At 36.1% G+C, this 14,877-nt stretch overlaps 1 protein-coding gene across 1 annotated transcript; it reads right to left on the bottom strand.

The window, feature by feature from the left end:
- Positions 1 to 13,593: 13,593 nt before the first annotated feature.
- LOC145807929 (uncharacterized) lies at positions 13,594 to 14,559 on the bottom strand. Its single transcript, XM_082906973.1, has 3 exons — positions 14,130 to 14,559; positions 14,003 to 14,032; positions 13,594 to 13,913 (listed from the first exon to the last, which is right to left on the bottom strand). Exons 1-3 carry the CDS (start codon positions 14,431 to 14,433, stop codon positions 13,609 to 13,611), a joined length of 639 nt encoding a protein of 212 aa, XP_082763099.1. The 5' UTR covers positions 14,434 to 14,559; the 3' UTR covers positions 13,594 to 13,608.
- Positions 14,560 to 14,877: the final 318 nt, after the last annotated feature.

The raw sequence follows: 14,877 nt of genomic DNA, 5'->3' as shown, positions 1-14,877 counted from the left end.
CTAATGCTTTGTCCGTTGGTTCATAGGCAGGACACGGTATTGGCATTCCTACCTCGACGCTTCCGTGCGTCCAAGGAGCCAACCGTTGCAGGGTTGAAACTCTGCGTGGGTCGCGTGCCTTGACGTCCTCCTTCCACCATGCCCTTTCTTCAAGCACAGTTCGCAAGTCAGACGATCTGGGCAACTCCGTCTGCCTGGATGACGTTTGTTGCATGCGCGAGGGCTGATAAGTGCTTCTTTCAGTATATGACCTCTCAGTTCTCGTTCTCTTAGACCTAGAGTAACGAGTTCTGGACGTCCTTGTTTGAGTGTCGCCTGTTCTAAGGCTCCTACTCTCTGCTTGTGATGGTGTGGTGTGTCTACCACAACTTTCTGAGTGGCGAGGGGGCGTACTGTCTTTGCGCCCCCTCCTGTCGCCACCCATTTTCCTATTATCTGGCGCTTCATCAACTCCATGTCCGCCGCCATCCTTCATATCAACTCATCTTGTTCCTTCACGCGATCCTCTAGAACCTGAGGGTCAATCCTCCGCCTCTGTCTTTCTGGGCTTTGAGAGTGACGGGGGCTGTTACCCCGCCTTCCACTTGCATCCCTTCGGGGGTTCTGTCACTGGGGCTCTAAATCCGCCATGGGAGGGATAGAAGGCAAACCTTCGCGCCTCCCACCCCCCTCTGGGGTTTTTCCATCGATAGCAGACTGCGGTAAGTCTTTATCGTGTGCCATTGATCTCAACTAGAGAGGAAAGCTTGATCAAGAGGTTTTGTTCTTTGTGGACTTCCCACAGACGGCGCCAATTGTACGAGTAAGAAATATTCTTCTCGTATGATCCTGTTGATCAAGTCTGCGCTCCTTCGTACGTCGTCACTTTACTCCCTGAAAACACAAACGTGAGCTAGCCGGCGGGTGTGTGCCGGATACCTCTCCGATGCCTAAGTCAACAAAATAGACAAATAGATAAAAGCTCTGTGTATTTGAGAATCAAAGTTGTGTTACCTCTTCCATAGGTTATATTATGAGCTTTTATTGGTTCCGCGTGGCACAATCCTAGTAGGACTTTTATCTCTCCATGTAAAGTCCTCCTAGGAATTACTGTCCTGAAAGAGAATGCTTATCCTTCAACACCGCCCTCACTGCTTAAACCAAGTGAGATGATTCTACCTTGGTAGTATGACAAAACGACCGAGATAACATAGCCATGCTAAACTAGCAGAAACGACCGAGCTTTAACTAACTCGGCTCTTCCTTTGGTAGCTTGTACCTCGGTTTCACTTCTTGAGACCGCACTATCCATAGCGTGCTTGGATTGAGCTATTCAATAGCAAGGTTCTTAGTAAAAGCCCAAAATACTCCGGTCCTTAACGGTACGACCGAGCTAGCTGCTACTACTCTGACCGTAGTGACCGAGCTAACAACAAGGCTCTTTCCGGACCATGGTAACTACTAGGCCCTTTTACACAGACCTTTTTACTGCGGCCCACAGAACGGCCCATTACCCAGCTCGGCCCAATTTACATATAAATTACCCTCTCAAATGAGATGATAGAAGTTGTGGTGTGGTTGTATCAGAGTATTGAAGAAACAATGTTGTTGTTGTTGTTTTTTTTTTTTTTTTTTTTTTTTTTGTGGGTACCCTATCTCTTGCGGGCTATGCTTTGGACTAATTATTCTCTTTGCAACTTGCTTAATTTTCTTTTGTGTGGGTTGCTAGATGGAATATGCTATTTGAATATGTTGAAAATATATTGACAGATTGCCATCCCTATTGACAGATATGCTAGTTGAATACGTTACAAATATGTTGACAGATATGCTATTTGAAAATATGTAGATAGGTATGCTATTTGAAAATATGTAGATAGGTATGCTATTTGAAAATATGTTGGCAGATATTCTATTGAGTGGAGCTTGAATATGCTATTTGAATATCTTTTGTGTAGAACTTGAATAGGATATACTGATAGATATGCTATTTCTTAATTTGACGATATGTTATTTACAGATCATTGTAAATTTGAAGATATGCTATTTTTAAATTTGAATTTGAAGATGTTTACAGATCACTATTAATCTTTCCTTTGAATCCAAAAAAAAAACCTGATATGCTACTATAATTTGGGGATTTTTCAAAGTCGGGGATACCCGATCCCCAATCGGAGGTGGGGCAGGGGGGCAATGGGCTCCTTGCAGGGGATCAGGGGCAAAGACGAGGACATAGAATTTATCACTTTCGGGGATCGAGGACGGGGAGTGTAGTCCCCAGCCCAGCCCCGTCCCGTCCAGCCCCATCCCGTTACCATTTTGACTAGCCAATGGAGATTTTCTTAATTATTTAAAATTAAGAAAAAAAAATTGGTATGCGATATTAATCATAAGATTTCTCACTAAAAATCTCATTTTGCTTATATAAATAGGAGCATAAAATTCACTTTATGTAAGTAAAACAATTCAATTTTTCTTTTTGTTTTTCCGATATGAAATTGTAAAAATAAAAGTTAAATGAAAGCCAATCAATGGGGATTTTCTTAATTATTTAAAATTAAGAAAATTCAATAATTTTAGAATGAGAGTTTGGAACTTCTAGAAAGTGTCTCCTTAAAAATCTCATTTTACTTATATAATATATAAAAGATATATATATATATATTAAGTTTAATAAATTTGACATAATTACTGTCCTTGTTTTTTAAATTTAAACTCATTTAACACTTTATTTATTACCACCAGTCATTCATTAATCATATAAATGAAAAAAAGGCGATCTTTTATCTCGTTTACACCCCAATATATATGTTACCACTGACTATTACTTTAAACTTGTAGTTTTATTTATTTATGTTTCCAAATCTCAATGGAAATAAGTATAATTTACCCAAAAAGAATTAAACTAAAGTGCACAAATATTTGAAATGAATATAGTGTTACCAACACTACACACTTACCTGTATGGGGAAAAAAATGGAAGGAGAAGAAGAAGAAGAAGAAGAAGAAGAAGAAGAAGAAGAAGAAGAAGAAGAAGAAGAAGAAGAAGAGAAGGTTATGGGTGCAAAATCAATGGCTTAGATGCCACAAGCAAAAAGGGCAAGAAAGAGGTTTTGTTGCCACTACAGCCAATGGTTAAGAATTAAGTATATTCATTTTAGGGGAGAAAGAACAATTAATATTCCCCTTCCATTGTAGTCTTTGATTGTGGACCACTGGTTGCCGCTCTTTGAGACTGTTTTTTAGAATTGGGATCCTCCCCTTGAGTCCCCTCCTTAATTCCCTCCTTGCAGGGGCTTTCGGGTTCACTTTGAGGCTCAGTTTTGATAATCCGAACCGTTAATATTTTTAGATTTATTCAGTATATCATACCTGTAAAAAATCAAATTGATCGAATATCATAAAGTATGTGTTCGGAAAATTGTTTATTAAAAAATAGTTTGTAGTCCCAATTTTCTGAACGCATACTTTCTGATATCCGATCAACTTGATTTTTTACAGGTATAATATACTGAATAAATCTAAAAATATGAACGGTTCGGATTATCAAAACTGGGCCTCAAAGTAGACCCGAAAGCCCCTGCAAGGAGGGAATTAAGGAGGGGGCTCAAGGAGGGGATCTGGACTCTGTTTTTTAGTAGGCTTTATCACTTACACTTGATGTGAGCATTCAGCCCAAGTTGCAATTCAGTTGTCTTGAAAGACGACCTTTTGCATTATATCACTTATTAATTAAGACTTTCTGCTGAATGGTATTGCATGGATCCCAAATAGTCATAATGCAAACAAAAAAGTTTCTTCAATGCACTCTGTTTTTCACAACTCTCAAATTCATAGGAAATTGGCTTCCTTTGAGAAGTTGATTAACTTTTTAACTTGTTTGAGTAAGTGGACAAAATCATTTTTTGATTTTTAAACTATTTTAAATTATATCATCTTTCTATTTTTTTTATATGTTTTTTTCAAAAAAAGCTATAAAAGTCAAAAAGTCAACTTTTAACCTACTTCCTAAAACAATTCGTTTGGGTTGGATTTTTTGATTTTTTTTGAGAGAAAAAGTGAAATTATTATAATTTAAATGTGACATCTTGTCTTGTTAACTTTTTAATCTATTTTATCTTTTTGTGATTAAATTAACCCCCAACCTCAAAAAAAATCTTATGTCAAACGAGAGCTGAATAAAATGGATTTTAGGGAGTAACTCAAACCCATGTCATTAGAGATATACAATAAATTTTATTGTTGAATCAAATTATCTTTCAATTCACATAAATATATCAATGAAATAGAATTCAAAAGTAGTTATCATATCTTATGATGAATGTTATTACTTAATTTATTATAAAAAAAATTAAAAATACTAGACATTTTTTTATTAAATTGAATACGTTTTTTACTTAAATCAATAATATATTTTTTAACAATTCTAATGTGAGAACGTATTTTTGAGTTGTTCACGTGGCCTAAGTGGTTAGTCAAGGTGTCACATAGATAGTCTTATCTTGTCGAGGTGTGATGAGATTATGCTAAAATTCGAGATAAGCTGATGAGGGGATGGATTTTTATGAAAGTTGATCGTAATATAAATAGAAAGGATATTGGATAAGTTATATTCTTGTTAAGACATAGATGGTTATAAAAGGTAATCACCCCCGTAGCTCAGTCAATTTGATCGTTGGAGTGCTCCAAGTGAACGAGTTACCGGTCTTGTTGTCTTCTTGTGTGCAGATGTTGAACTTTTCTATCCTACTGCTTACTCTTCAATTTTTTGTTCTCTTAATTTCAAAAACGAGATTCAATTTATTATGATGTCAAATTTCAATACTCACATTTAATATTAAACAATATCTCGAAAATACTTGTTAACATTTGTCAAAATTTAATAGCTTACTCTTTGTATTTTTTTATTCCCAAACTACTAAACCAACCGTCATTCATGTAATGGTGGGCACAACCCCATTGATTCACCGAGCATGTGAAGTGGTTAAGCAGCAATAATTCAGAATTCAATGTTCCACTTCGTATATTATTAAAATATGCCATGTATGCATGGCCCACAAATTTTTGCACCGACATCCCCTTGAAAAAAGAAAAGGAGAAAGTATTGTAAAAAAATTATTATAATTTTATGGTAAGAATTATAATTTTAATAATTAATAATTATAAAATTTATCATTTATTTTTAATTATTTTTTAAAATTTAAATTGAATTGAATTTTTTTTTTTTAAAAAATAATGTATGCAAATAAAATATTTAAAAAATTGATTAGAATTTAAGTATATTGACGTAGATTTATTTATAATATGGTGTGAGTTACACTGAAAATGAATATGATCAATACATTTTAAATTTTAATATTTTTCTAAATATTTTTAGTAAAATTCATTAACAACAATGCAAACCTGAGTAAAATCATATGACGCAAAGATCTGAATTAATAAAAAAGGAGTTGGCCGATTCCATGTTTTGTTTTTTTGTGTTCGTTCTCTTTTGCTCGTCCCTGTCCTCCTTTGGTTTGTTGAATCCCGACCAAAAAGGAAAGAAAAATTTTAAAATTCAAAATAACAATAAAAAACCTGAAAAAGTTGAAAAAAAGTTTAGTTACAGCTTGGGATATGACAGTAGCATAATGATGAAAAAAGATACACAAGAAATATTATTTACACAAAATCTGTACACAGAGGCCATATTTGTTTGGCGGATTGGATTAGATTGGATTAGCATTTCCATGACTAATAGTTCTAGGACTATGAATCCTTTGGATTATGTATCCTATCCTATGTTTGGATTGAGTTAGGATTATAAGGAGGACTAATAGTCTAGACTTTGGCTTAATCTTTCAATTTATATCACACCCCTCTCTGTGGGATTAAATAGTTCATCATATGTAGGATACCATATCCAGATAGATTATTAATCCGTACTTCAATTGTTTAACCAAATATCGGATTAATAATTTTATTGGACTATTAGTCCAATCCCAAGTTCATGTCCACCCAAACAAGCAAGGCCAAAATGTACATAACTTTCACACACCTTCATCTGAGAGCTTATGTATCATTACTCAATTGATAGAAATGCTAGTGAGAGTTGTGTTTCAAACAGAACTCTTACTTGCATACAATTTTTACTTCCATTTCATGAATTTATAATAACTTTTTTTTTTTTTGATGTTTTTGCTCAAATTCTTTCTTTCCAAACGCACGTAAATGCTTAACAAGACAATATTATGATATTTACCATAAAAGCAAAATTATTTATTAGATAGTAATACCACCACATATTACATCTAATATTTACTCAAAACATAAATGGTAAAATCTATTCAACTAATAAAATTATAATAAATAAAATATATAATCATTATAATATTACTTTTTCTGACCCAAAATAATAATCCTTTTTAGGGAATGTAACTTTTTTTATAGTACAATTATTGTAATTTAAAAATATTACATTTTCAAAATTATCCTTTGATAATATATTTTTTTAGGAATATTAATTGTCATAATTATACTTTTTGTGTTAATGAATTTAAAAGAAGGGTAAAATAAAAAATTCATATGCTTTTAGTAATTAATTTTTGAAAATAAATTAATATTTTGAGACAAGAAAAAATAAAATAAAAAATTAATATTTTGAAACGGAGGGAGTATTACTCTTTAAAGGGTAGTGACTTTATCCCATCTCAAATTAATCCCAACCAAGGTTTTGAAAAGCGATTGTAGTCGCCGTAACGGGTGCAGTGACGAGGTAGCAGTTGTGGGGTGTAAAAACTGTAACGTAACAGTTGCGGTAACTGGAACCGTGATTTTTTTTTTTCTTCATAATTTGAAGAAAACTTACCGATACACATATTTTTTTTTCTTTTCAGAATCACATTTATTAGGGTTTAAAATAAATTTTGATCAATTTTTGTTACTTTTTAAGTATGATCCAATATATTTCATATTTTCAAATCACTATAAATGAGATTTTACATTTTATTTCAATAGTTAATGATTTTAAAAATAATTTATTTTAAATGTTTACAAATTATTTTTTATCAATACTTGAACTAACTGAATAAAAAATATTCACAATTATTAAATGAAAGGATTATAAAATAAAATTTGTGCCATAAATTACAAAAAATTATAAAAAAAATTCATATATGATTTTTTTTAGCTTGGATCACTTGTATTTATTCTTTTTTTGTAATTTTTTTTTTAAAAAAAAAACTATTTAAAATATTATAAAAAGATATAACGGTATTTAATGAATCATTACAGCTGTTATGATACTAGGTGAATTTTCGTTACTGTTACTTTTTTAGAACCTTAATCCCAACCATTAATCATTGAAAAAGTGGCTATCAGATTAGCAGAAGAGGCTCTCTCAGTGGACCCTACGAGGAAACAGTCAAATTACGTGTTCTTTGTGAAATATCTATGCGATGATGTGGTCCTACACCATTTTTGTAAAATGGCTTGTGTGTACAATGGATGGATAATGGATTTATAGCATGGTTTTGATCCCCCAAAAAAAAATAAAAAAAAAATTATAATTTGATTAAATATATCATTAATGCTCCATTTGTTTGAACAAAAATAAAAATATAATTACGGTATCGTTATAATTATTATACATATAAATTTTTATCATATCATTATAATAATCGTAACGAGTGCCGATAATTATTATAACCATTACATAATGACATTATTATATTTTGAGAAGTTAATAAAAAGTTAATTTTTGATTTATTTAATCAAAAAAATTAATTTTTTAAATAGTGACTCAAGTAAAAAAATTAATTTTTTTAACTAAACAAATTAAAAATTAATTTTTTATTAACTTGCCAAAACAAGCCAAAATAGTTGATGTCGGGTTTTTAAAATTTTGATCCCAACTATTAATCATTGGAAAAGTGGCAATCAGATTAGCATAAGAGGCTCTCTCAGTGGACCCTACGAAGAAACAGTCAAATTACGTAGTCTTTGTCAAATATCTATGCCACGATGTGGTCCTACATCATTTTTGTCAAATGGCTCGTGTACAATAGATGGATAATGGATTTATAGTTTGTTTTGATCCCAAAATAATAATAATAACAATAATTTATAATTTGATTAAGGTTAAGTTTGATAACTCAAAAATAATCTATCTTTTTTTCATCGCATCATCTCTCTACTTTTCTGCATATTTTTTCATAAAAAAACAAAAAGTATACTTATTTAGGTAATCCCAAACAACCCCTAAATATATTATTGAACGAAAATAAAAATATATTTTTTTTATATTTGGTAGTTGTGAAACAAAAGTGTAGATTGATGGCATGGTGGTGGAGCTGTGGCGGTAATTATAGTGACGATGATGGTGACAATGGCTGTGGTGATGGTAGTGATAGTAGTGTGGTGGTAGATATGGGAGTGGTGGTAATAGTATGGTGATATTGAGAGTATTATTGTAGTTCGAAAAATATTTTTCACTTTTTAAAAGAGGAAAACATTTTCAGCACATATAAACTTGTTTTCTGTTGATTATGAAAAATATTTTTCATTAACTTTCAATTGTCATTGTTTCAAATACCAACAAATATAAAAATATATTTTTTTAAAAATATTCTCTGCCAAACAAACGGAGCGTAAATTAAATTTATACATTGAAACCAATTCAAAACTTAGGTTTGTTTCTATTGCAATAATAATTTTACTATAATAAAAATAAAAAATAAATTATAAACTGATCCATTTAAAAGTTGAAAAAAAATATAGCAATGCTTATAGTTTTAACATAATTACACTAACTTTTCTTCTAGTAATACGTAAAACATTGAGATTAATACAAATGATATAAAAATATAAAAATAAATGAGATAAAATATATAATTTAATATAAAAGAGATGATTGGGAGCATCTTTTTTTCATCTATGTGATTAATGAATTAATGATAACAATAAACTAAGGATGCGTTTGATTGGAGGGATTAGACGGGATTATTTACTGTTTGGATTATAATTCATTGGAAGCAAATAATTCGGTCTTTTTTTTTTTTTTTAGTGTGCCGAACATGGAGTTCGGCTGGACTCCTTATCCTCCATATGTGGGATTACACTGTTCGAGAGGCACTACAAAAAAATTTGTTTTTTGCGACGGTAAACGGCCGTCGCAAATGCTCCCGGAAGCCGTCGCTAATGCCTTTTGCGACGGTAATGTGGCTTTTTGCGACGGTAAGGGGGGGTCGCGACAGATGGGGTTGCAAAAGACCTTTCGCGACGGTAAGTACCGTCGCCATTAGTTTCTGCGACGGTAAGGTGTGTTTTTTGCGACGGCATTTTTACCGTCGCAAATAATGGGGGAAAAATCACTTTTCGCAACGGCACGTAATTCCCGTCGCTAAAAGTGAGTTTTTGAGACGGGAACATTACCGTCGTTAAAGGCTCTGGCATCTTATAAGTATTGGCGACGGCACGGTTTACCGTCGCTAAAGGTGTCCTGTACATTCAATAAGACAGCTTTTGCGACTGTGTTGGTACCGTCGCAAAAGCCTATTAATGGTTTTTGCGACGGGTTCTTCTCCCGTCTCAAAAAATTAAAAAAAAAAAAAACCCTGCTGATAAATTATTAAAAAAATTAAAATAACCTGTATTAGATAAAAAATAAGTATAAAAAATTGAAAAATTACAGAATAATATAAATACGTACATAAACAAAAATTGACAAATAATGAAAATTAATAATATTGTTCCATTCATAGCAATACATAAATAAAAATTCATAACAATAAAAATTATGCCACTACATAACGTCGCATAATACATACATAATGTTGCTCCCAAATTTAAATAACATAAATCAAAATCAAAATCAAAAGTTTTCGTCTTCATTCGTTCGTGGGTTACAAAAACAAAAATTAGTCATAATCTTGATACGCCCGCATTCCAGAAAAAGCCAACTGCTACTAAGGAAATATCTGAAAAAAACAAGATAAAAATAATTAAAAACCATATAATGTGTTAATATTTTAATTATAGAAAAATATAAAAAAAAAAATTGACAACTATATAATTAGAAAGATAGTTTAGTAAATAATTTTGACTGCACCGAAATCCGGCTCTAACTCCCAAACCGGGAACCCAATTCGAGCCCCGTCTTCTCCCACAAGTCTCTCGTGCCTAGGCGGTCGTGTGTGCCAAGTTTCGTGCTAAACCGACGCCGTTTGGTGATTTTGGGGCGTTAACGCCTCGAATTCAAGTTTCTTAAAGAAGTAGTTTGCCTAAAGTGAAATCCGACTCTAACTCCCAAACCGGGAACCCGATTCGAGCCCCGTCTTCTCCCACAAGTCTCTCGTGCCTAGGCGGTCGTGTGTGCCAAGTTTCGTGCTAAACCGACGCCGTTTGGTGATTTTGGGGCGTTAACTCCTCAAATTCAAGTTTCTTAAGGAAGTAATTTGCCTAAAGTGAAATCCGACTCTAACTCCCAAACCGGGAACCCGATTCGAGCCCCGTCTTCTCCCACAAGTCTCTCGTGCCTAGGCGGTCGTGTGTGCCAAGTTTCGTGCTAAACCGACGCCGTTTGGTGATTTTGGGGCGTTAACGCCTCGAATTCAAGTTTCTTAAAGAAGTAGTTTGCCTAAAGTGAAATCCGACTCTAACTCCCAAACCGGGAACCCGATTCGAGCCCCGTCTTCTCCCACAAGTCTAACGTGCCTAGGCGGTCGTGTGTGCCAAGTTTCGTGCTAAACCGACGCCGTTTGGTGATTTTGGGGCGTTAACGCCTCGAATTCAAGTTTCTTAAAGAAGTAGTTTGCCTAAAGTGAAATCCGGCTCTAACTCCCAAACCGGGAACCCGATTCGAGCTCCGTCTTCTCCCACAAGTCTCTCGTGCCTAGGCGGTCCTGTGTGCCAAGTTTCGTGCTAAACCGACGCCGTTTCGTGATTTTGGGGCGTTAACGCCTCGAATTCAAGTTTCTTAAGGAAGTAATTTGCCTAAAGTGAAATCCGACTCTAACTCCCAAACCGGGAACCCGATTCGAGCCCCGTCTTCTCCCACAAGTCTCTCGTGCCTAGGCGGTCGTGTGTGCCAAGTTTCGTGCTAAACCGACGCCGTTTGGTAATTTTGGGGCGTTAACTCCTCAAATTCAAGTTTCTTAAGGAAGTAGTTTGCCTAAAGTGAAATCCGGCTCTAACTCCCAAACCGGGAACCCGATTCGAGCCCCGTCTTCTCCCACAAGTCTCTCATGCCTAGGCGGTCGTGTGTGCCAAGTTTTGTGCTAAACCGATGCCGTTTGGTGATTTTGGGGCGTTAACGCCTCGAAAAGAAGTTTCTTAAAGAAGTAGTTTGCCTAAAGTGAAATCCGACTCTAACTTCCAAACCGGGAACCCGATTCGAGCCCCGTCTTCTCCCACAAGTCTCTCGTGCCTAGGCGGTCGTGTGTGCCAAGTTTCGTACTAAACCGACGCCGTTTGGTGATTTTGGGGCGTTAACGCCTCGAATTCAAGTTTCTTAAAGAAGTAGTTTGCCTAAAGTGAAATCCGACTCTAACTCCCAAACCGGGAACCCGATTCGAGCCCCGTCTTCTCCCACAAGTCTCTCGTGCCTAGGCGGTCGTGTGTGCCAAGTTTCGTGCTAAACCGACGCCGTTTGGTGATTTTGGGGCGTTAACGCCTCGAATTCAAGTTTCTTAAAGAAGTAGTTTGCCTAAAGTGAAATCCGGCTCTAACTCCCAAACCGGGAACCCGATTCGAGCCCCGTCTTCTCCCACAAGTCTCTCGTGCCTAGGCGGTCGTGTGTGCCAAGTTTCGTGCTAAACCGACGCCGTTTGGTAATTTTGGGGCGTTAACTCCTCAAATTCAAGTTTCTTAAGGAAGTAGTTTGCCTAAAGTGAAATCCGGCTCTAACTCCCAAATCGGGAACTCGATTCGAGCCCCGTCTTCTCCCACAAGTCTCTCGTGCCTAGGCGGTCGTGTGTGCCAAGTTTCGTGCTAAACCGACGCCGTTTGGTGATTTTGGGGCGTTAACGCCTTGAAAAGAAGTTTCTTAAGGAAGTAATTTGCCTAAAGTGAAATCCGACTCTAACTCCCAAACCGGGAACCCGATTCGAGCCCCGTCTTCTCCCACAAGTCTCTCGTGCCTAGGCGGTCGTGTGTGCCAAGTTTCGTGCTAAACCGACGCCGTTTGGTAATTTTGGGGCGTTAACTCCTCAAATTCAAGTTTCTTAAGGAAGTAGTTTGCCTAAAGTGAAATCCGGCTCTAACTCCCAAACCGGGAACCCGATTCGAGCCCCGTCTTCTCCCACAAGTCTCTCGTGCCTAGGCGGTCGTGTGTGCCAAGTTTTGTCCTAAACCGACGCCGTTTTCTGATTTTGGGGCGTTAACGCCTCGAATGCAAGTAAAGAACGCAAAGATGCATTTTAGCTTAGAATGCAAAGATAAATTTTATACCTGATCTTCTAGTGGTGGTGTATATGGATTCTCGTCTTCTGCAGATTCCCTAAATGCCCGGTGGCCACTCGATGCATCAGGAACCTATGTTAGTCAGTGCATAATGTGTTAATCATATTCGAATTTCATACATAATCTTGAGTGAAAATTGAACTATCAAACAATTGTGATGTTTATATGGAACCTGTCTGTTGGGATCCACACTCGCCCCCTGTGACACAAGGGCCATCATCTCAGCTCTCATCTGCTGCAAATGTGTAGAGAACTCTGCTCGCAGCTCCTCCATCAACTCATCCCTTAGCTCAGCACGAACCTGCTGCGTGATCTGATCAATAGTCGATGGATGGGGTGTTGACTGTGATGGCCCAGCACCATCCTTATACACCACTCTCCGAGGCACGATTCTCCCGTATGTGCGACAATATCCATGTCTGTCATGACCTATCAACTCATGGAAAATGGCATTCCTAGCCTCCAAAGTCCGACTATCCTCAGGTAGCATAGAGAGTTGACAATTAAACTCATCCTGTATTGAATAAGACACACAAGTATACGCGAAATTAAGATGGTTGACACACAAAAAATAAACTTTAAATACAATCAAAGGTGTTTGGAAACTACCAAGGTCTGGATAACCTCTGGGTCATCTACTCTACCTGTCATAAGCCAAACATTCATCTTATCAGTAGACTCCCCCTTACTGGTCATCTAAATTTTTTTTTAGAAATATGAAAATTAGAATCCAAATAATTTGCAAATATACAATGTTTATTTATATAGAAAAATAAAACAATAAAATGTAAACCTCATACCGTATCTGAGAGAAAGTAGTACGCCCTGTGGTAGGAGCTATGCCGTGAGCTCGCCGATTTTTAGCGTTCCTACTTGCAATTTTCTATAACAAGTTCAACAAATGTAAGTATGTAAATATGATTTGTATGTTTACATATCATAAATATAACGTAATTGTATACCTCAGCATCGGAAGTACGCCAATACTCTACAAGTTGTTCCCACTGGCTTGGCACAACGTTCATAGGAACATCATCCTTCAGATTATGATCAGAGCTTCTAGGCTTGAAATACTTAGCCTTAAGCTTGTTCTTGTGATCCTTCCATATGCTGTTGCAGTTTTTCATGCAGATTGGCTTGTACTCCTCTGGACATATATTCAAATTGTCCTATAAAACACAAAGTTTAAGGCTAAGTATAACACAAATTTGGAATTCGAATTTGTGGACAAAAATATACTTTTACCTTCACATCCTTCCAGATAGCATCAACAATATCATCAGGCACACTGTTCCAGTCAACAAATGTAAGAGGAACAATGTTACCATTCCGGACAATAATGCCTAGTTGAGTAGTTAACTTGGTCACGTTATCCCCTATTGGGCAGTAATTTCCATCAAATTGTATGTGCAGCTTTTTACCAGTACCCCACTCTTTAATGCCCTTGGCACATCCTCTACCACGCCTAGTCGAGGTTGATGAAGAACTAACATGACCTGCGATATACAATAATAATAAACAATATGCAATGGTAACAACCAAATGCAAATTTAAATAATGTGAATACAAATCATATCAAATAAACCTGATGTGGGCTGTGAAGAAGTCGAAGGGTCTGCAAAATACAATGAGAATAAACAAGTTATATATAATGAGCATAAATAAATGTATGTGTAAATAATTTTCATGCAAATCAAAGCAAATTTAAATACCTGCGGATGGCTCATAAGCTGATGATGATAGCTGCTGTGGTGCCATTGATGGTGGACGCACCGATGGTAGGCGTGGAGGCCGAGTACATGGTAGCTGCTGTGGTGCCACTGATGGTGGTCGATACGGTGGTAATGGCCCCTCAGATGGTGGTGGCACTAATGGCCCCTCCGATGCTGCCCGATGTGATGCCTCCTCTAATGGTGGTGCTACTGATGTCCTATTATGTAGCACATCAGACATCATGCGCCGGGGATGATCAGGCTTCCTCTTCCTTCCCATAATAATCTTCAAGCAATATAACATTAATTGACATTAGAAACATAGACAATGGTTTGTCATCAACTATAATATGACATGATTTGAACTAATACAATTACAAAGACAAAGTAAATTAAGAAATTGATGATTAACTACAACCTTGGCCTTAATTGAATTACTAATGTTGATTACATATCAGCCTATTTGAACATCAACTGTTTCCCGTTCTGCGGCTTCCCTCACCCAACCAACTTCTTCATCACGAAGCATTATATTTTCTTCCAATTGTTGGCTCGTGTATGGCTCGATTTGTGGATCAGTTGAACTCATATCAAATAAACCTCTTTGAGACATCTTCACCACGACTTGCCAGTCTTGTTGTAACGGGTCTGCAACATACCAAACTTGCTCTGCTTGGGACGCCAAGATGAAAGGTTCATTGGTAATTCGATCATCTCGGTACAACAAATGATTGAAGTTCACCAACGT

The sequence above is a fragment of the Camellia sinensis genome, chromosome 14 (genome assembly GCF_055761805.1).
Source record: "Camellia sinensis isolate YWXY chromosome 14, ASM5576180v1, whole genome shotgun sequence".
Lineage (NCBI taxonomy): Eukaryota > Viridiplantae > Streptophyta > Magnoliopsida > Ericales > Theaceae > Camellia > Camellia sinensis.
Note: the sequence above shows the minus strand (reverse complement) of the source record. Positions and strands in the feature narration are given on the sequence as shown.

What these genes read in the sequence shown, in the direction of transcription:
- LOC145807929 (XM_082906973.1), bottom strand. Translation starts at nt 14,433, where the DNA reads ATGTTATATTGCTTGAAGATTATTATGGGAAGGAAGAGGAAGCCTGAT. An exon ending in AGCTTATGAGCCATCCGCAG is followed by an intron (nt 14,033 to 14,129) that starts GTATTTAAATTT and finishes TGTATTTTGCAG; the next exon opens with ACCCTTCGACTTCTTCACAG. An exon ending in TTCTTCACAGCCCACATCAG is followed by an intron (nt 13,914 to 14,002) that starts GTTTATTTGATA and finishes TGTATATCGCAG; the next exon opens with GTCATGTTAGTTCTTCATCA.